Here is a 21003-nt window from a genome sequence, read left to right as displayed (position 1 = left end):
GCAAAAATGTCACCAAAAACCACAAGTACACAAGAAAATAAAATTGTTAATTGTTCTTAATATCTCTCCGATATATTTCTTATTATCATTTGCAATTAATTGTTTTTATTTTTTTTAATGATTCAATAATATAAATAATTTCATAAAGAGGAGATTGTAAGTAATATATTCATTAAAAAATTAAGGGAGATCAATGAATTTTCACTCAAATAATATATTATTTTTGATGAAATTAAATATATTTATTAATAAATTTTAAATCATTTATATTCTTGGGCTTCTAAGCGATGCTATGGACAAGTCTTTTTCTTTTCTCCTGGAGTTGGACTTAATCCAAAATTTAAATATCTCCATTCACAAAACGATGCGTTTTCCTTTAAGCTTTTGAACAGTCCAGTTGAACCCTTAGTTCTGGCTCCCTCGACTTGTACTCATTCCTCGCTGCGCCTATGCTGTTTGATGAAATTCTTGAATGAACTAGTGAAGCCATTCTGAATTTAGCTACCTTTTAATTGTTAATAACTGAACTTTATCCCTCTTTGATAAGCTTAACGTTACAATATGCAACGCTTATCATCAAGACTCTCAAGAACCTTATCGTTCTCAATTGTCCCCATTACTTCATTAAAACAGCGAAATTTAACTACCCGCTCTGTGAACTCGACTCTCCAAACCCTCCGGCAACAAGAACCCACCATTCCAGGTCGCTTCCTCAAATGGGGTTCGCTTGGTTTTGTTAGAACCTCAAGGTTTGCCACTGGGTTCACTCCGCTGCAGCCAAAGCCGCTTGATTCGATAATGGATATTGAACGGGCCAAGGACAAGTACCCTGAGGACCTCGCTTCCATTTGGGATGACGTAATGTATCCAATTCTTCAATCTTTTCTGATTGTATATTATTTATGGATTGTGGTTTAGCATCAACATTAGGCAGAGAATAGCAAATATAAATGTGTTGAATTTTGAATCATAGATTGATTTTTCAAGAGTGTTTTGCTTGTAGTCTGATTGAAATCTATTGTTTGACTGAATGTAATTAGTGTCTCTCTCTCAGATTGATGTTTTGCATTCCTTGTCTTCTATTAATCTTGTTTTGAATTCCTTGTGTTCTATTAATCTTGATATGCTGCAAATCTAGTTGTGGAGATGGTTTTCAGTCCATTGCTTTGTGTGTGTGTGGAAGAACTTCTATTTGTAATCATTTTTTCAACTTGGTTGAAATGTGAATTTGTTAATAAACCAAAATTTTGCTTAATATAACTAGGATGTATAACTGTAATGTTCTAAGGTATGTAATACAATTATAGTATTTTTCCTGAGCTTTAAAATTGTACAAAATCAGATTTGTCCAAAGCATCTATTTGTGATCTCTTCTACCTTTTCTCCTGTCTGTTTATATTTAATCATTAATTCCTTAATGTACTCGAATTCCTTGTTTTGCAACTAAGTGTGTCTTTCACATGCTTTACTTTAGTATGTTTTCATGTGGTATTACTATTTCTTAGTTATCATATTTGTGTATTTGGAAGGATCTTGATTTGAGCGAGTATCTATGTTGGTGTATCAGATAATTTTTTCCTTGTAATCAGAAAAGATATTATCAGATTCACTTCAGTGTCTGAAGCAATATTATTGATATGAAAGTCTAAGATGATTATATATGGTGACTTTTGTTTTATTGAATATTTGTGTTTGAACTTCTCTTATGTCAGTATCACTTGGGAAGAGGTCATATTGGTGCGTCTGTGACAGCCAATCTTTATCATTTGTTGGTGCAAAGAGCAGCAGATTGGTAATTGTATTGCATAGTGTTCATGTTGTAGACATGTCCTCTTGCCCTATCTTTACTATTCCTACTTCTATCTTTGCAGCCGGTATTTTGTTATTCCTCTGTGGAGAGGAAGTGGTTATTCAACGATATTTGCTCAAGGTTAGGTTTCTGACTTCTGATTAGTAGTGGTTAGCATGCATGCTGTGATATCTAATAATTACAATGTTTCTCTTTTTGATATTTGATTTATTTGTGTCAAGCAAACTTCTCTTCATGATTGATCTTATTGGTGGATTAACATATCTTAAGCCATGCATTTTCATTGCCATTGCACGATCATGTATCCCTATATTTGCTATCTGTTAGGATTTCGAGTTCTATTGCACAGTTATGCAAAACCGTTCCAAGAATTAATGAAGAAATGCCGCAGAATTGCTGATGCACTTATTTTTTACTATGACAATTTATCAACTGATTGCATTGGCAGATTTGTTCTCACACAAGTCACTAGAAAATTTTGATTATCTTGTTTGTGTAGTTGTATATAATAATGCGAGCCAAGTGCTTGGTGAATTCTTCATTATTTTGGGTGAACAACCCTTCTCAAGTTGTTCCACATTAGTGAATTACATCAATCCTCTACCTGTTCACCATTTCAAAATCCTTTTATTTCCTAAGCTTGTTGCAGTAAGGAAGATGAAAATATGTTTTGTCTTGTTGTATTTGCTTATTTGCTACATGTTTCTCTGAAACTTTCTTGCAGTACAGATGCCACACATGCTTTTCACTGGACTTGAAGATTACAAGGCAAGAGGAACTCAGGCAGCACCCTACTTCACCGCCTCTTTTTATACTGAATTTGCAGAAACCAAGGATTTGGTCCTTATCCGGGGAGATATTGTTTTTACCAGCAAGCTCGCCGATGAAGAGGCAAAGTGGCTTTTAGAGACTGCTCAATCTTTTTATTTGAATGATGGGAGGTACAAGCTGGTTGAACGGTTCAACAAAGAAACGCGTGATTTTGAATTCAAGGATGTCTTGCGAGCACTGGATATGCCCATTCTGTGATTTCTGATCTAATTAATTATGGCTAAATAGAATTGGGACTATAAAGGAGAATGATTTGATGTATTGAGAATGTTGAAATTTTTATTGGGAAAAGCTGACGCACATCTTTTTCTACAGGGATATAGTTAGTTGCTTTTGCAAATTGTTCCCTGTTTGAAGATTCGATTATTGAATGCATCTAATAATTGCAAATGCGCAAGTGAAAGAAGACAAAAAAAAAGTCTCAGAGGAAAGCATCCATGCAGTGCAGCTCATGAGTTTGTGAACTCTGTTTACATTGACAAGCTAATTTCCTATGTTATTACTGTCAGCACTAAAATGTACAACTTTCGTCCACTTCTATTGGTTACTTTGTAAAAGTAATTTTATTCAAAATTATTTATTATTTTGAGAAGATGTATATATATATATTGAGGATTTAATGATCAAAATTCACTAATTATGACTTTTGGTATATATTTTTTGGTTTGGAACAAATGTTTTCAGAACTTGAATGTTATCATATTATTTTAATTCTCCAAGTCATTTTTTCAAAAAATAAAAGAACCATTTAATTTTGGAAATTTGACACATAATGCATGAGATACAAGATGGTGAAAATGAGATGGTTGGTTATATAAAATTTTAATCAAAGTGTATAATATTTTAATAATTGAATTTAGAATGGGCAGACGAAACGGCTCGTTTCAACGATGGTTGGGAAAACGACGCCGTTCCAAGGCATAATGAGTTAAGGATAACACTAGCGGACCCCGACGAGAACGGAGCCCTCCCTGTCTTTAATTCTTTGCGCAATCAAACCCTCATTTTAGCTCTCTCTCTCTCTCTGATTTATGTTTCCTTTACAAAAGCTCTCGCTGTGCAGTCTGCACTCTTCTTAAATTTCAAATCTCGCACGATGAGCTCTGCACACATCTAAGTGAAAAGAAGCTCGTACGTCATCTGCTCTCCAATCTCAAGCTGTCAAATTTTATTGTATTCACTGTTCACCATCTCTACTCTTGCTTCCTCCAGATTCCAATCCAAATGCTGCTCAAATAACTTCTTCAATTTCATCTTTCTCAGCTCTTTATAGGGAGAATAATAATAATAATAATAATAATAATAATTATTATTATTATTAAAAGTATCCCCAAATGAGTGACTCCACTGAGGACGCCAAGCACATCGAGAAGCTCTACGAGTTCGGCGAGAGACTCAATGAGTCCAAGGACAAGTCTCAGGTTCCCCTGCTTCTCTCACTTTTAGGACATATGTTTTTTCGTTGTTGTTTGATTAAATTGATTTCTTTCTTTCTCTATTTATTTATTTTTGGGTTGTAATTTGCAGAATGTGAAGGATTACCAGGGAATTATCGATGCAACTAAGACGAGTGTAAAGGCGAAGCAATTGGCGGCTCAGCTCATCCCGAGGTTCTTCAAGTTCTTCCCTGACCTCTCCAGCCAGGCAGTCGATGCCCATCTTGATTTGATCGAGGAAGAAGAGCTTGGGGTATGTATTTTATAAGTAAACAGACTTTTATTTATGAATTATCTATTGTATTTATACAGTTGTCGTATATGGCTGCTCAGCAAAGAGGCTCTCTTTCTATTGATGCTTGGTTATGGTAATTTTAATCAATTAACAATAAGTAGGTTTAGGGTTTGAACCTATTAGTTAGTGGCCTGTATTTATTGTGAGGGGAATATGTGGCTGGAGATGTGGATTATCCTTTTTTTTTTTGGCAATTTCTGCATTTATTTTTAATGGGACTTAAGTTTCATAATTCCTGCAGGTCCGGGTGCAAGCAATTAGGGGCCTGCCGCTATTCTGCAAGGATACACCAGAGTATCTTTCCAAAATCATCGATATTCTTGTGCAGCTCCTTGTAGCTGGTAAATTGGATTTGCCTTGTTCCTTTTGAGAACTTTTATTTGTTTGTTCTAAATTTATAATGTTTGACATTTCTTGAGGGTTTCAGAGGAAATTGTGGAGCGGGATGCTGTGCATAAGGCCCTTATGTCTTTGCTGAGGCAGGATGTAAAAGGTGATTTGCTTAACACTAAGTTGGTGAAATTATTTGAATGTGTATTATATAGTGAGGCATAAAGTTACGGATACTCTATCTTTGAACTGTAAGGTAAAGCTCTTCTACATTTGAAGATTTAAACTTCTGGAATTAACATATACCAGTACTGGAATTCTTTGTTTAGTTTATGATTATGCAATAATTATATTTGATAAAGATATACCGAGAAAAACATAGGTATTTTCTTTGTTTGGCATAGACCTGGTTTTTAATTTTCCAGCTTATTTGTTTATTGTTTATTCAAAATAACATTTTAACAGTAGGCATATTCCTGATTCTTATTGAATACATTATATTTAAGCTCATGTGTGGGATTGTAATGCAATCAAGATATTACAGAATATTGAGAAGACAGTGGAATTACTGTGTAAATCTATTGAAGATTTTATAGCTCTATGATTTTGATGTGGAAGTAAGGTTCTTGTCCTAGTGGGATGGTAGAAAAAAAAAAAAAATCTATATTGAGTAGCTTATGTAGTTGAAGTTACATGATGCTTCATGATCAAACAATTTCAAGAACCCATCTAGTATGTACTTGATTGATGGCAATAGGGTAGGACCTAAACCTTTATTGACATATGCTGTTTTCTGTTTTCGAGCAGTACATATCGAATGTGCCTTTTCATAATTTCATGCTTCTCCTATACCAGTTTAAATTTTATGTTCTAAACCTTACTCTTTGCCCTTTTATTACCTTGCATTGCCCATATGAGGTATTATCATTATTTCAGTCTTACCACAAATATGTAGACCAGGTCAAGGGTGAATTGCCTCGTCCAAACCTAACATTAGTGCCATTGCTGTTGCTCTTTAACTGTTCAATCCTAAACTCATTTATGTTAAAAGAATTTGACTATACTAAGTTCCTAACAAAAAAAAAAAATGAAGTAATTGTTTTCACAGAGAGGGAAAAGTTTTGATAGAAATGTGGTTTAAAACTGCTCGAAGAGGGGATCATTGAAATATCAACTAAAAGAATACACTCCATGTTGGTATTAATTGGTGCATCTGTTAAGCAGCAATTCTCTGTGCAGTGTTATATTAAAATTAGAATTGCATAAAATTATTTGACTTCCATAATCACTAGTGTATTATTTAATATACCTGTTGTTGGTTCACCTTTTGTGGTTTTATCTCAAAGTTATTTAATCTTCCTGGTATGCAGCCTCTTTAACTGCCTTATTTAAGCACATTGGGACTACTGATGAACAAGGTCCAGAAGATGTCCGTGAGAAAGTTTTAGGCTTTATTAAAGACAAGGTTAGAAGATTACCTCAGATGATGCTTTTAATTGTTTTTGGTCCCACTTTTCATGATAATTGATGATTAATGATTGCAATTTCAGGTTTTCCCTCTCAAGGCTGAACTTTTAAGGCCGCAAGAGGAAATGGAACGGCATATAACTGATTTGATTAAAAAGGTAGATTCATCCATTTTAATTCTTTATATTTGACGTGCCTAGAATTCAAATCTAGTATTCTATCCGTAGAAGATCCATTAATAATTTGATTTGGTCCTTTGCAGGGCTTAGAAGATGTAACTGCAGCAGAATTCAGAATGTTTATGGACTTCTTAAGAAGTTTGAGCATATTTGGAGACAAAGCTCCTCCAGAACGGATGAAAGAACTTATTGAAATTATTGAGGGACAGGCCGATTTAGATGCACAATTCAATGTGAGTGCTTCTTTTGCTGCATATAGTTATGGTAAATTTGGAATTTTTTATCTTCCTATCTATTGAATTGTTCAATGTGTTTATGAACAATAAAAGAGAAAATTGCATTTTTTTTTTTATTGAAATGGTTTCGTTTTGATGACCTATACTTGATTCTCAGATGTGTCTTTAAGTAGTTTGCATTCTTCACAAAGATTCATATTTGATTATGTTTTCCCTTTACAAAAGAATTTGGAGGTGTTTATGTTTCTAATTCTATGAGTATGGGTGGGGGTAGCTCATATCTGGATAAGTTGCTTCTCAATTATGCACTTTGTAGCTTTTAGCTAGCATGGCAAAAGGTGTATTGTTATCTTGCCTTTTTAATTGGTTAGCTGATGAGTTTAGTAAACTAAAAGCAGAAAAAAAGGAGTTTTTTTGGCACATTTATGATTATCCTGATATGGCTAATTTAGTGGCCGTTTTGAGCTTGTAGATGTAACTTCTCTATATATAAACTATTTAAAATGCCAATAAAGACCATAATGTGCACTTGGCTTGGGGGGGTTATTGATGCAAAATTGAAATTCATCTTGGGGAAGTATAGGAGGTTTATCTTATAAAGAGGTACTCAATATTCATTTTGTTTACTTGAACAGGTGTTCTTCTTCTATATTTTATTTTGGTTAAGGATCATATTCTTTTTATGAATTTTTATTAATCATGTTCTGAAACTGTAGTGATGACCTCTTGTTGATTCCTTTTGACGTGATTTAATTGATTATAACAATGCAGGTTTCAGATGGAGAGCATATTGACAGGCTGATATCATGCCTTTATATGGCACTTCCATTTTTTCTGGTAAGGATTGTTCAGATTTGTTGAAAAATTTTGTATATGGTATAATCTTTCTCGAAATTTATAGCCTGACCTTCTTGATTCTTAAACACAGCGGGGTGCATCAGGCAGCAAGTTTTTGAACTATTTGAACAAGCTCATTATACCTGTTTTTGATAAGGTAATGCGATACTTTTTTCTTCTTTATTATATTGATGTATCTATGAACTATGATCTTGTCTATGGTTATTCTGTGTAGACCCAGCCATGGTCTGGGTTGGGCCCGGAATGAAAACCGCACAAACCCAAATAGGAACTGGTCAGTGGGTCATGGGCTTGAACTGGAGTGATACATCTTGTTGGACGTCAGTCCTGGTCTCTTCCCACTTTTAACTGGCAGTTCTTTCCAGTTCAAACCTTTTTTTATTCAAAAAAAATTTTCAACTGTTAGATTGCCTCAATTTGGATCGAACCAGAACCAAAATCAAACCAGAACTGTGGGGGACCAGCCACTGCAGTTACCCGAACTTCCACTTGTAACCTGGAACCAGCCTGCACTAGTTCTGTGTTCTTTTTTGTTTTGAACGTTTGATTTCATTCTGTATTATTTGTAGTACTTGTTCTTAGATAAATATGCCTAAATAGCAAAAAATAAGAATGTATTCTAATAATTTTTTTCTTGCCAGCTTCCTGAGGAACGAAAGCTTGATTTGCTCAAAGCACTTGCAGAAATTTCACCTTACACTCTGCCACAGGATTCACGCCAGATTCTTCCTTCTGTTGTTCAGCTATTAAAGGTATTAGTTGTGTTATTTTATTGGGAATGATAACGTATACTTCTTCCATGGTCTTAGTGTGTTCTCTCCGGTTTCAGTTCACCGATTCTCTCAGGTTTCAGTTCACAGATTTTTTTAATTGTGTTGCGTTAAAGAAATCTCTCACAAATAACAGAAACATATCTTTGCAATTTCTTGGTTGTTGGCGTAAACTGTCTTATTGCAATATTTTTACCTTTTTTACCTGCAGAATTACATGCCTCGAAGGAAGACTGGAGAAGAGATGAACTTCACTTATGTTGAATGCTTGTTATATGCATTTCACCATTTAGCTCATAAGGTAATTTTTTTTTTAAATTACTTTTATCCCCTTACTCTTATAGTTCTCTACACTGATATTTATTTGATGTATGTTTTCATAAAGGCTCCCAATGCTACAAACAGCTTATGTGGTTACAAGATTGTTACTGGCCAGCCATCAGATCGGCTTGGGGAGGACTTCTCTGAGCTGTACAAGGATTTCACGGAGAGGTGGTGTTTTTGTAATCTCTCAAGTATTTTCTTATTAATTGTTTTATTAAAAATATGATTCTTATTCTTCTTTGCTTTTGAACAAAATGTTATTTTGATTAATTTGGGCAACTATGAGTTATCTAGATTAAGTAGGAACTAGTTCCCATTAAAATCAATTGTGTGTGCCCCTACTCTGTCCATTGGCTAAGCTGTGGAGAAAAGCTCAAAAAAAAAAAAAAAGATTTATGGAGAGAAAAATGATTGAAATGACATATCTAATGACTGCACATATAAAATGTTCTGGGAAAATGATTTGAGTAAATAGGTTTATCTATCAGACAAAAAAAAAAGGTTTATCTAATTCACAGGTAGTAATAGAGTGTTCACTGTGGTCAAGAGGCAGAATTTCATTAGATTCATTATCAAAACAAATGGCAGCTACAGGGTTGTTGACTGCATGGAGTAACAATTTCAGATGATAACTTCTGTAGAAGCTCATTAAAGCGGGCAATCTTATAAGATTGTTGGATGAAGTAGTACCTTATTGCCTTGGATAACTTGGATTTCTAAGTTTCAGATATAGGTGCATTCTTCTTTACTCTGATGCTGACTAAAATAGAGAAATTAAGAAAAGTGATCCTTTTCTTGGTTTTGCTGGAGGTAAGAATTCTGATCATGATACTGAAGAACATTCTTCCTTGCCCCATGTACCCTTTTTTTCTGGGGATGACCACAAGGTGTAGTTCTTTTAATGGAAAGCTGTTTATGAATTGAGTCTATTAGTCAAATTCAATGGAATTTGAAATCATTTCTAATTACTCTCTATGGTTACCAAAAACGTTGTTTGTTTGGTGATTCTTTGTCTATTGAGCCTATATGTGGATGAAATCTGTTGTTGGATCAAGGAATAGTTAAAGCTGTATTATTCAGTGGCCATTCTCAAACTAAAGTATTCCTCATAAGTTTTAATTCATGTATTGGGAGTGATGTCTTGATTGATTATTTCTCTTTCTTTAATGAAATCCATATGGCTAAACCTTGTGTCAAAGCAATTCTTATTTTTCCCTACCAAACCTTGTCAATTTGTATCTTTTATTACCTAGTATGCTGCTGGGGCAGTCTAAATGATGGTATAAGGTGTGTTGCAAAGCTTTCCCAAATTGTTCTGCTGTGCTTTTGTTGGTCCCTATAATGGAGGTGGCAAGGTCACTGCAGTGCTTTATGAGATTATTTCACAGTGCAAAAGGCTTCGATTTTTTTCTGTAAGAATAAAAGATAAGGTCAAGCCGAAGGCTACAAAATGCAGATTTTTTGGTAGTTTAGGATTCTTGGCTATGTTCTAACCATTCTATGCTGATCTCTAATTGTAATCCATCAGGTCCATTACTTAATCAGCTAGAGGTTCTATTTTTCATTTTTATTCCTTTTTACTTTTCAGATATGGCTTTTGAGTTTTCATTTCTGTTCTGATGATGCAGGTTGAGTAATGTAGAAGAGCTAACTAGGGCCACCATGAAAAAATTAACTCAGGGAATGGCTGAACACAACAAAGCAATGGCAGCTGCAAAGTCAGATGAGGCTAAGGATAACATAGTGAGTTAATTATTAGGAGATGGAATTATTTCTTCTGGAGTTTCTTATAACATGTGTCTCACGGGGATATTTCTCATTTAATGTGCAGAAAACTCAGAAACAGAATACTACAACTGGGTTGCGAACTTGCAATAACATTTTGGCAATGACAAAGGTGATGAAGAACAAAATTTTTGAGATTCAAAATTGCATGGATGTCTACTCTTGAATCACCAGAACTAATATTTATCATTTTCACAATTTTCAGCCTTTGCATTCCAAGACACCTTCATTTATTGGAGATAAGAGCATCAACCCCTCTTGGAAAGAAGCAACAAAACCTTCTGTGCGTTCCACCACCACAGCAACTGGGTACAAAAAATGCTCACAACTTCTATGATATACATCCATGTTTTCTTTTTATTATTATTATTATTATTATTATTATTATTATTATTATTATTATTATGTGAATTTATTTTTGTCTCGTTTTATAATCAACTGCCCAGCTTTTTACCAAATTGGTTTGTGTTCAATTAGTAGCATTATGATGCATGAAAATGAGTTTTTCAGAAAATATGGACCCATACCAACTGTTGTGGTGATATTTCTGCATGTTATGCAATTGCATTTATTAATGGATCCATTCTTATTTTACTTTGTACTTTTTTGTGCAGAGCAAAACGGCCTGCTACTGCTGTTAATGGGTCTGGCAACATGGTGAAAAAGGGCCGTGGTGCTGGTGGCTTACAAAACCAACTGGTGAACAGGGCATTGGAAGGTATATCTCATGGAGGGAGGGGCGGTACAAGAGGCAGGGGTAGGGGGTGGGGTGGGCGTGGAAGAGGAAGAGGCTATAGGTAAAATTTAATGCATGTGTGCAAAGAGAACAACCATAATCTGGAAGAACAGATTTGCACCAGAGGAATACAGCGGGAGTCGATTGTGTATTAAGAAAATTCTTTTTCTGTTGGAATGAGATTTCATACATGGAGGGAACTGACACATTTTCGGATTTATTGTGGACTAACACTAACAATCCTATTTGTGTGGAGCTTTTCTGTCAGTCTGTAGATTGGCTAGGGATTAGAGCCTTGGGTTCCCAATCTGAAACCAATTTATTAGCTAATCAAAGCTGAACTGCTGGGCTAACGAATTATATTTGCATGTTTATTGCCATGTGCATCGTGTGTAATTTTATGTGTTGACTATTTTCAACTTCAGATAACAATGGTCATTTAGTTCTTATTATAAATATGTAAAATATGAATTAGGCCTGTTAAAGGCTAAATTTTAAGAACTTGTATGGACTTCTGTTTCGGTGTGAGGGTAATCATCCTTAAATTCTATGGTATCTCTGAGACTGTGGCTGGACCCAAGGTTCGATGGCTGGCACTTGCTTTTACTGATTCAGAGGTGAAAACTTGCCTGTGGAAGGGAAAGCTCGTTCAATATTTTTTTCTTCACGCGAAAACGCGTGGTTATCGAACCTGTCTGACAGGCAAGAATATTAGCCACGATATTATAATGACGTTATGAGTTGTCGATTTCGCTTATGATGTTATGCGAATAAATCTTCCAACTTGCCCATGAACTTCTATACGAGTGGATGCCATAGGTTTTGGCTTTTCAATTCCATCGTTTGACTCAAAGTAGACGTGGAACAAGAATGAAAGGGAACTTTTACTGAATTTTATGACATTCTATGTGGAACAATCTTAACAAAAAACGAAGCATATTTGAAATCAAAGTTCTTGAGGTTTGAATTTGAATCTTCGCATTTAAGAGAAGGCCACGTATCAAGCCTAAGCGAAAATGATGCTAAACCCATTTGTCTATGAACCTACCATAAGCTTTCCAAAGTTGATTAACTTGATTTGTACTTCTTCCTAGACTATGTGTGTCGAGTTTGTTTTCAATCCGTTAAATTCGTTTGCAATATGACTAGAGAGAAAATTCAGCTTCGATAATTCGATTGTGTTTGAACGAAGGAATTATTGTAGGAATTGAATTTCATAATTTTTATGTATAATTTTTTTAATTGATCAAGAGTAAAAAAATTTAGATTCTTAGGTTTAAGAATAAATATTAACTATATTATATTTTGGGGGCACATCAATGTAAAAATAACTATTGTACACAATAAATTCTGTATTCATACATAATAAAATTGATGAATGAATTTTGGTCTAGTGATACAGAAATTGGTCTCCACGGTCCACTGATTCGTTAAAGCATCTGGCTTAGTTGCTCAAATTTCTACTTATGCATTGATCTCAGCTGGTGATCATCAGGTGGCCTGAAGACTCCGGAAGAATTTAGAATATTCACAGCTTCGATTTCATGTGGAGAGGAGGAGGCTGGAAGACTCTCCGGAATGTCACAGGGAGTGGAAGATTCCCACCTTGGAGAGATCCATTCATGGAAATTAGGTGATGGAGAAAAACTTGGAGAGTTTCCTGGAATACCAATTTCTCCATGATATATATACCTTGCAACAGTAACAGTTTTCCTCCAAACGCTACTCTTTGCATTGCCTTCCTGATTTGCCTTTTGATAACGCCAATACTTATTCAGCAAGTGAACTAGAAATAATAGGAAACAAATGGTAGAAGTTGCACCAGATATTACGAAGAGACCCCAGAAACTTTTTAGGCTTAAGCTTTCAGTTTCATTGTCAGTCGCACTGCTGGAACACTTCTGAGAGAAAGCAAACCACTTGTTTTCCAATTTTACCAAATCTCCATTTTCTGATAACCTCAATATAGCTTTGGAAAAATCACTTGTCATTGGGGAGCCCTTCTGAAACACCTAAATCAATAGAGAATCAAAAGCATTTCTCGTTTAATCACCTCAGTAGGGACATGAAAAATGAAATTGAATTTCTTGATTGAGTTCTGGAAAAAGCAAATACTTACAAAACCTAATCCTCCAAATTTATACGTGGGTGCGTTTGGAACATATTCCTTGCAGTAATGGCTGAGGAAGACTTTCTGATATGGGAGTTCAAGAAAGGCAGCATATATTTGTCTACCCTGGAATTTACTGGGGTAATCGTATTCGCTAGTAACATTCTTGATATTATTGAACTTCAATACTTTCTTCAAATAATCCCTTACAAATGAATCTTCATCACAACCGATTGGTAAGTTTTTACTTCTTAACCAATCAATATCAGTAACATTTGGCCGTAGCCGTTGGATGGTAAGCATTGAAGTAAGGCTAGCAGTGTAGCTTGAGTTTAAGATCAACACAACAAATAACCACACTACCAACACCACCCGAGTGAGATTACTGTAAACTTTCTCCCCTAAAAAAATGAAACCATTGAGTATATATTATAAATGGTTCAAAGAACGAAATTAATGAAGTAGACGTAGGACAGAGAAGTATTTTTGGTGCTTACTGTGAGCAAAAAAGAGAGAAGAGAAAGTGAATAAAACTGCAGCGCCAATTTGATTCTTCAATGGACCTCTAAAATCAGGATTAGATTGGTGCTCCAGGAACCAAACTATGAACATCGTGTAGATCAAGATGGCACCGGTGACCACCCACATTTGCCAAGTGAAGGGCTTCGTAAACATCCATGCTGACTCTTCAGACTTGACGGGAACTATCATCGACAAGCCTGATTCTGTATATGGCTGGGTGAATTCCACTTTATCCATTCTGTCAGCTAGTATGGTTACGTCACCGACGATGGCATCAAAAGTCTTCAATTGATTTTTATGCACAGGACAAGCAATAATCAGTCAGAAACAGATAAATGTCCAGGAATCAATACAACAAAACAAAGCAAAAATCCACAATCTACAGAAATCAAATTTGGCTTCAATGCTTTGAATGGCCGAGTCAAATTATAGGAATAGTATTGAAGAGAAGGTGTCACAAGCATATGCAGAGATGACTATGAGAGTATATATGCCATTCCCCTTCGAGAAATAATGAGTCATCACCAATGTTGTGAGGCATGGAGTTCGAACCCCTATCCAAGCTGAACAAAAAAAAAAAAAAAAAATGCACAATATCAAATATGGGTAAAGACTACTAGATACCTTGTTATATACGTGATTCACCAGATCGTCGTAAGTGCCATTATAGGGTACAAAATTGTAAGGTAGATTATAATCCAAAAACTTTAACACTTCATGGAAAAGTTCAATGCAAAAACCATCATATTGGTTTTCACTTTCATTCACTACTCTCACAAACCTCTGGAACGAGGTTCTCCCTGGAACGCCAATAGTCATGGGTTTTGTATTTGAAGGCATTGCCCAGCCTTTTGGAATCCGCTTTAGGTTCCCAGGCCAATTCACATGACCTTGCAGTTGCAGAGACCCACCACCGTTTTGATGTCCTCCACCTTCTTCATTACTTTCCCAGAATCCGTACCTAGGCAACCAGAAGTCTATCTCCTTATATTTCTTTCCAACCACGTTCACAATCCCCAGTTTAGGACTATGCATTAACTCGCCTGCTTTGAAACGTATCTGACCACTTAAACCAGAGAAATTGCTTGACAATATATTATTCAAGAACTCATTTGGACTACTACTACTGTTGCTGGACATTTTCTCCATGGCCTTTATAATAGTTGAAATGCTATCATATGCTCTCAGGGCATAAAATCCTGGCTCCAAGTTATCTTCTTCTGGGTACTTTGACCTGAAAATTTGCCGAAACCTCGCATGGAAACTTTTGTAGGCACTGCTACTATCAGAATAGTAACTCTTAATTCCTAGAGCTCCTTCCATAGAGTAAATAACAGAGGTGTTAAACGAGTCCAGTAAACTAGTAACAGTATCGGTGAGGATCCACACTGTGTCTTTCCCCACCAGCCCCATGTTCTTAGCTTCTCTAAACAAATGGGTCACCAAAGGAAATGATGTCTGAAGAACAATAAAAACCCGCGATTTGATTTCTTGGAGCTTTGTTAGTTCCTCTTTAACAGCCTCTTTCGGATCTGATATTAAAGCAAATGGTGGTAAAACTAAGCGGTGCTCGATCTCTGAACCAACCTCCTGTAGAGCCTGAGATAGAAGTGCCAGCTCCCCAGAATCACCACCATAAATATTATCTTCATAAATTGCTACAACCCTTCTCCAATTATAAGCGCGAGTAAGTTCTGCAATACATCTCATTTGTTCAGAATCATTGTAAACCATTCGTACCAGGAAAGGCCATCGAGATGGTGTTAAAGGTGGTGTTATGGCAGGTGCATCAAATGAAAGAACGGGAACTTGAGCTTGGCTTCCAATATCAGCAACTAAAGCTGCCTCCTCCCATCTCTCCATGCCCAATATTGCCTTGACTCCCTTCTCTTTAATAAAATTTTCAGCTGTAACGGAAATATCATTTCATTAAGTCCATTAACACAAATGGCTATTGATGTAGAAGTGCGTAATACTAATTAGCATGAAATGCAATAAAAACATATAGTTACCAGCTTGAGCAGCGTGGAGGGGATTTCTTTGGTGGACTTGGAAGTAAAGAGATATATTGTGATCTTTTGAGCCATTGTTGAAATTTAGAACAGCTATTTCAATGGCAGTTTTCTCTTCTTTCCCGATTCTTGATTTGAGATCAAGGATTGCAGCAATGTTCGTAACCTGTTTATAATTGCCATTGATGACTTCGGCTTCGGAGGGTCGGAAGAGGAAAAAGGAGGTAATAAGTACAAGGAAAATATGCCAGAGTTTTGAAACTGACTTGGGAGAACTGATTGAGAGAGGAACTCGATAATCTTTTACTTGAAAGCAAATTACCATGGCCATTATGCTAAGAAGATTATTCAGTGTTTTTTGACATATGAAGATGGCTGTAGATTTTCCATATGGTTATCAAGATTCAGTACTACTATATATGTGGGAAAACAACGAGCCGCGGTTCGTTCCTAGAATCTACGCGTCAATAGTTTCTCACCTTAGAATTGGTCCTTGTTGGGACAAAGTCAATGTCTTATTTTAAAGACGAAAAATTGCAGGTGGCAGGACTCGTGACTTTCGAACCTAAATGTATAAAATGTTATTTTTTTTAAATTCAAGATTTAATTATTTTTTTTTAAATATCTTATATATTATTTCTTAACGAATGAATGAATCTTATAATTTATTAAATGATATGAAAAAAGATAATTTTTGAGAGAAGTGATCATATAAGGATTTTTAATTTTTTATAAATGAAGAAAAAGAAAATGTATAAGACATTTTTTTCTCCCTTGAAAAATCTTTAGAATTATACCACTACTTAGTTTTTAATTTGTCTTTTATTGTCAAACGAAATGTAAATAACTTATCCTCTCTCTTTGAAAGAAGGGGCATTTCTTATTCTATTGATACTTGAAACAATTTTATCTCTTCCATATTAATGTATTTCTAGAGTCAAAATCAAATAGTAAAAATTATTTTACGCTAAAGCTGAAAGCACATTTAGTATTTTTGAATTAAAGTTTTGTTATTGATAAATTTATAATCATCATACGGAGAATTACATAAACAACTAAAATTTAGTAGTGAATTTGTTGTATAGGCTGCATTTGCATATGTATTTTATTAAATATGAATATGAATAGGAATATATGTTTTAATAAAAAAGATTGTAAAATATTAATTTATTATCACATTTAATTTTTTTCATTTTTAAATTCTAATTTATGAAAATGAATTTGCTGAGAAATTAATTAGGTTTTTTTTGGACTGAAGCTTGTATTGAAACAGTTATGAGGGACATGTAAGGGGGTAAAAAAAAATAATGAAATTTAGTTAAATAATATTGAAATTATTTTTAAAATTATAATGGGATTTTAATTTAAATTTTATTAAAATAAAATTAAAAAAAATGCATAAGTTGATTTTGTTGACAAGTATTGGAAGTTAGAGATATGAGAATACTTCGAGGAAGGAGACAACGTAGAAAAAATGATGAGTGAAGCTTCGTTTATAGGCTGATCCTCTTAATAATGACAAAGTAGAAGTGTAGAATGAGTTGGGTCAAACGGATCTAAATTATTTTCAATTGTATATAAGGTTATTTGATTTTATTTTTTAAATAGACTTGGACAACTTTTCATTTGAATTATTTATTAAGCTATTAGACAAAAAAAAAAGATTTTTAATTTGTAAATCATAGATATTTTATAATAAAATATTAATTTTATTATTAATTAATTTTTAAACCAATTCAAATAAATTAATTTCATATCAAATTATTTTGATTATTAAGTTGATTTTCAATTTTTTTTTGAAATAAATCATAATTCACTTGGGATCATGTGAAAGAATATTTAAATCTCAATTGCATAGTTTAATTAGTTTTGTAACTATTGCACCATTTGTAATAATTAAAAAAAAAATTGAAATCTGAATATGGGAGAAAGTTAGATATTTTAAATTTTAAATTTTTTAATATATAAGAGATGTAGTTATTTAATTATTAATTTAATGATTAAATGTTTATTTTATAATATAAGAGATTAATTATTTAAATTCTCTTTTTTTTTTTTAAATAAACCAAAAAAGATAATGAGTCTTAAATCATTACCGGAGTAGAAGCAAACAATGTTAACATTAGGGAGGGCATCGAGCCCAGCTACTTGGGAACAGAAACATTAATTACAACGCCAGGCATATGATCCAGCAGTTCAGCCTCCAGCGTATGTTGATCATGAGCATGGAAAATTCTTGTTCTATGCTCAATTAATAGAACACGTATTTATCTATGGAACTTATCATAATTTTAACTAATATATTATTTTATATAATTAGGTGTACATATTTAAACGTAGAAAATACTTATTCTAATGAGTGTTATTTATATGCCCATTTTGTGAGAAAAATGAAATTATATTTAATTATATATGTAAAAAAAATTTAATTTGATTTCTTATGAATTCGAGTACTCTTGTGTATATATATAACAAAATTTTCAGAAAATTTTAAAAGAATGAGGAAGAAAAAAAAAAATCATTTGAATCACTCTACTCATTTTTTAAAATCAGGACATGTCCTGCGTGTATAATTACCCATACAATATTAATGATCTCGACGGCTGTTGTTGAGAAGGGTTGAAGAATCTCTTAAAGAAGCATTGAATATTCACAGCTTCGATCTCAGGTGGAGAGGAGGCTGCAGGAACACTAAGAGAAGCAGTCCTTCCATAATAGATATACCTTGCAATACTAACAATCCTGCTCTTGTTAGGACTTCCATTGGCTTGGTGTTCACTTTGCCAATACACCTTAATTACAAGTATTAAGAAACCAATGCTAGCAGTTGCACCTGATATAAAAGAAGAGACCCCATAAGTTTTTGTGGCTCAAACTATCAATTTCGTTATCAGTCGCGTTATTAAAACAATTTGACGAGTGATGAAATCACATATTTTTCAATTTTACTAGCTTTCCATTCTTCGACAGCTTTAATATAATTTTAGAATAATCAGCTATCATTGAATAGCCTTTCTGAAATTCCTAAATAAATAAAGAAACTTATTAGAGAAATACAAAATGAAAATGAATTTCTTTATTGAGTTGTGAAACAAACACTTTCGAGTAAGTGGATGTGGAATAAGAATGATAGGAAACTCTTACCGAGTTTTATGACCTTTTATGTGGAAGAATCTTAACAAAAAACAAAGCGTGCTCACTTAAAAATTGAAATCAAAATTTTTGAGGTTTGAATTTGAATCTTCGTATTCAAGAGAAGGCCAAGTAACCCAAATGTCTGTAAACCAAAGAGAATCTTTCCAAAGTTGTTAATTAACTTGATTTGTACTTTTCCCTAGACAATATATGTCGCGGTTGTCTTCAATCAGTTAAATTCATCAACAATAAGGCTAGAGAGAAAATTCAACTTTGAATGAAGGAATTATTAGTGCGAGAAATGAATTTGATGATCTATATGTTTTTAATTGATCAGATTAAAAAAATTTAGATTCTTAGGTTTAAAAATAGATATAACTATATTACATTTTTGGGCAAATTGACCGTACAAGGGTAATTTAAAAAATAATATACTGAAATCGGTTAGAATATTGGAAAATTACGGGAAAGGGGTGAGGAAACACAAAAATGTTGATAAAAATAGCGTCCAAACACATAAACGCTATTTAAAATAGCGTCCCGAAGAAAACGCTATTCAAAATAGCGTCCTGACGTAAAAAAGCTATTCAAAATAGCGTTTTGACGTGAGGACGCTATTTTGAATAGCGTCCCCACATGCCATTCGCGTCTCAGAAGCAAAACGCTACTTATAATAGCGTCTCAGAGCGCTTCTCCGCCATGCACCCTATGCAGCAGAAACACGCTAATCATATTAGCGTCCCAAAACACGCTAATCATATTAGCGTCTGAAGTAGCACAATTTTTATAATTTATTTATTTAATTGATTTTATAAAATATATTAAATTTATAATATTTTGATCATTTAATTTTAGTTATTTATTATATTTTATAAAATATATTAAATTTACATATGTTAGTTGTATAGATTGATTTTTTTTAAAGTTTGTTTTATGTTTTAGTAGTAGTAATATTTATTTAATATTATATATTTGTGAAATTAATTTTATTTATATATTGTAAATAGAATATAATTGTACGGTTTAAAAAATATTTATATTCAAAAAATTAATTTTATATTTTTGTAAAAAAAAAATTTATTAATCATAAAAATATTTCTTAATTTATAAATTAAAAATATAAATGTATAATATTTGAAATAGTATATTTTATGCATCTTAATAGGAATTTTTTTATTTCTAATATTTAGAACATAGTAGATTGATAAATTTAAAATTATGTTAGTTATAAACGTTAAAAGTTATTAAAGTATAACTAATATTAATTTTTATTCTTATTATAATTATGGATAATATATTTTCTTCATAGCAACTAATAAATGTAATTACTTTATTAGTTTTAATTACTTTATTATTTTCAAATTAATTAAAAATATATATATATATAATGTTTGCTAACATGTCATACGAGCAATTGGCTTAAAGCAAGATATAAATTAAGACAAGTATTCATAATTATTATACAAATAAAAATAAATATTTAAATTAGTCATGTGCCACAACTAGGTCTTCGAATATGTCGTCTCGGTCGAAGAACTCGATGTTGTCCCCTTCTTGTTGCTCTTCTGGATCACCTTGTGCATCTTGGGGTTGGCCAGGTTGCCATTGTTGTTGTCCTGATGATTCCCCCCTTGCAGTATAATGCATAGCACCTTGTTCATGGTGTCCAAATAGACCTGCACTAGATGGAATATGGCCTAAGGCACCAGACTGATATAGTGCATAGTGTTGATCTGAACCATATTCGCCAAATTAACTCGAAGCATATTGTAACACCCTAGGCAAATCCCACATCGACAAAACATGAAAGAGATGCTGGGTTTATAAGTTGGTGGTTCGTAACCCCTAGTGACGCGTTTTAAAACCATGAGGGCTTTGGCCTAGAGCGGACAATATCACTAGTGGGCTGGGCCATTACATTAGTGGTATCAGAGCTGCTCCGCGTGCAACCTTGAACGATGGTGGGGCAAACCTCAGCGAGGACGCTGAGTCCCATAAGGGGGGTGGATTGTAACACCCTAGGCAAATCCCACATCGGCAAAACGCGGGAGAGATGCTGGGTTTATAAGTTGTTAGTTCGTAACCCCTAGTAACGCGTTTTAAAACCGTGAGGGCTTCGGCCTAGAGCGGATAATATCACTAGTGGGCCGGGCCGTTACATTTGTGG

At 33.9% G+C, this 21003-nt stretch overlaps 3 protein-coding genes across 6 annotated transcripts; 2 read left to right on the top strand and 1 right to left on the bottom strand.

Moving 5' to 3' along the window:
* Nucleotides 1-347: 347 nt before the first annotated feature.
* On the top strand, nt 348-2953 carry LOC110673597 (uncharacterized). Its single transcript, XM_021836729.2, has 4 exons — nt 348-858; nt 1713-1792; nt 1872-1930; nt 2535-2953. The coding sequence occupies exons 1-4, from the start codon at nt 562-564 to the stop codon at nt 2837-2839; spliced, it is 741 nt and encodes a 246-aa protein (XP_021692421.2). The 5' UTR covers nt 348-561; the 3' UTR covers nt 2840-2953.
* Nucleotides 2954-3609: 656 nt separating this feature from the next.
* Nucleotides 3610-11558, top strand: LOC110673604 (apoptosis inhibitor 5-like protein API5). 4 transcript variants are annotated; one of them, XM_058140432.1, is made up of 17 exons: nt 3610-3772; nt 3905-4062; nt 4169-4330; nt 4614-4713; nt 4800-4865; nt 6073-6167; nt 6253-6327; nt 6432-6581; nt 7356-7421; nt 7513-7578; nt 8084-8194; nt 8424-8513; nt 8598-8704; nt 10165-10279; nt 10368-10433; nt 10527-10630; nt 10936-11558. In XM_058140432.1, exons 2-17 carry the CDS (start codon nt 3976-3978, stop codon nt 11120-11122), a joined length of 1647 nt encoding a protein of 548 aa, XP_057996415.1. In that variant the 5' UTR covers nt 3610-3772; nt 3905-3975; the 3' UTR covers nt 11123-11558. The 4 variants fall into 4 exon arrangements, with proteins under 4 accessions (XP_057996415.1, XP_057996416.1, XP_057996417.1 ...); XM_058140433.1 differs by having other exon boundaries at nt 3854-4062; XM_058140434.1 differs by having other exon boundaries at nt 3611-3814.
* Nucleotides 11559-12332: 774 nt separating this feature from the next.
* Nucleotides 12333-16077, bottom strand: LOC110673642 (glutamate receptor 2.9). The gene is made up of 5 exons (XM_058140431.1): nt 15702-16077; nt 14314-15596; nt 13665-13971; nt 13177-13568; nt 12333-13069 (listed from the first exon to the last, which is right to left on the bottom strand). Exons 1-5 carry the CDS (start codon nt 16030-16032, stop codon nt 12518-12520), a joined length of 2865 nt encoding a protein of 954 aa, XP_057996414.1. The 5' UTR covers nt 16033-16077; the 3' UTR covers nt 12333-12517.
* Between the last annotated feature and the right edge of the window lie 4926 nt (nt 16078-21003).

The sequence above is a fragment of the Hevea brasiliensis genome, chromosome 18, assembly GCF_030052815.1.
Source record: "Hevea brasiliensis isolate MT/VB/25A 57/8 chromosome 18, ASM3005281v1, whole genome shotgun sequence".
NCBI classification, from domain to species: domain Eukaryota; kingdom Viridiplantae; phylum Streptophyta; class Magnoliopsida; order Malpighiales; family Euphorbiaceae; genus Hevea; species Hevea brasiliensis.
Note: the sequence above shows the minus strand (reverse complement) of the source record. Positions and strands in the feature narration are given on the sequence as shown.

What these genes read in the sequence shown, in the direction of transcription:
- LOC110673597 (XM_021836729.2), top strand. Translation starts at nt 562, where the DNA reads ATGCAACGCTTATCATCAAGACTCTCAAGAACCTTATCGTTCTCAATT. An exon ending in GTGCAAAGAGCAGCAGATTG is followed by an intron (nt 1,793 to 1,871) that starts GTAATTGTATTG and finishes CTATCTTTGCAG; the next exon opens with CCGGTATTTTGTTATTCCTC. An exon ending in TTCAACGATATTTGCTCAAG is followed by an intron (nt 1,931 to 2,534) that starts GTTAGGTTTCTG and finishes ACTTTCTTGCAG; the next exon opens with TACAGATGCCACACATGCTT.
- LOC110673604 (XM_058140432.1), top strand. Translation starts at nt 3,976, where the DNA reads ATGAGTGACTCCACTGAGGACGCCAAGCACATCGAGAAGCTCTACGAG. An exon ending in TGGCACTTCCATTTTTTCTG is followed by an intron (nt 7,422 to 7,512) that starts GTAAGGATTGTT and finishes TCTTAAACACAG; the next exon opens with CGGGGTGCATCAGGCAGCAA. An exon ending in CTGTTGTTCAGCTATTAAAG is followed by an intron (nt 8,195 to 8,423) that starts GTATTAGTTGTG and finishes TTTTACCTGCAG; the next exon opens with AATTACATGCCTCGAAGGAA.
- LOC110673642 (XM_058140431.1), bottom strand. Translation starts at nt 16,032, where the DNA reads ATGGCCATGGTAATTTGCTTTCAAGTAAAAGATTATCGAGTTCCTCTC. An exon ending in TTCTCTCTTTTTTGCTCACA is followed by an intron (nt 13,569 to 13,664) that starts GTAAGCACCAAA and finishes TCATTTTTTTAG; the next exon opens with GGGAGAAAGTTTACAGTAAT. An exon ending in AATTTGGAGGATTAGGTTTT is followed by an intron (nt 13,070 to 13,176) that starts GTAAGTATTTGC and finishes CTATTGATTTAG; the next exon opens with GTGTTTCAGAAGGGCTCCCC.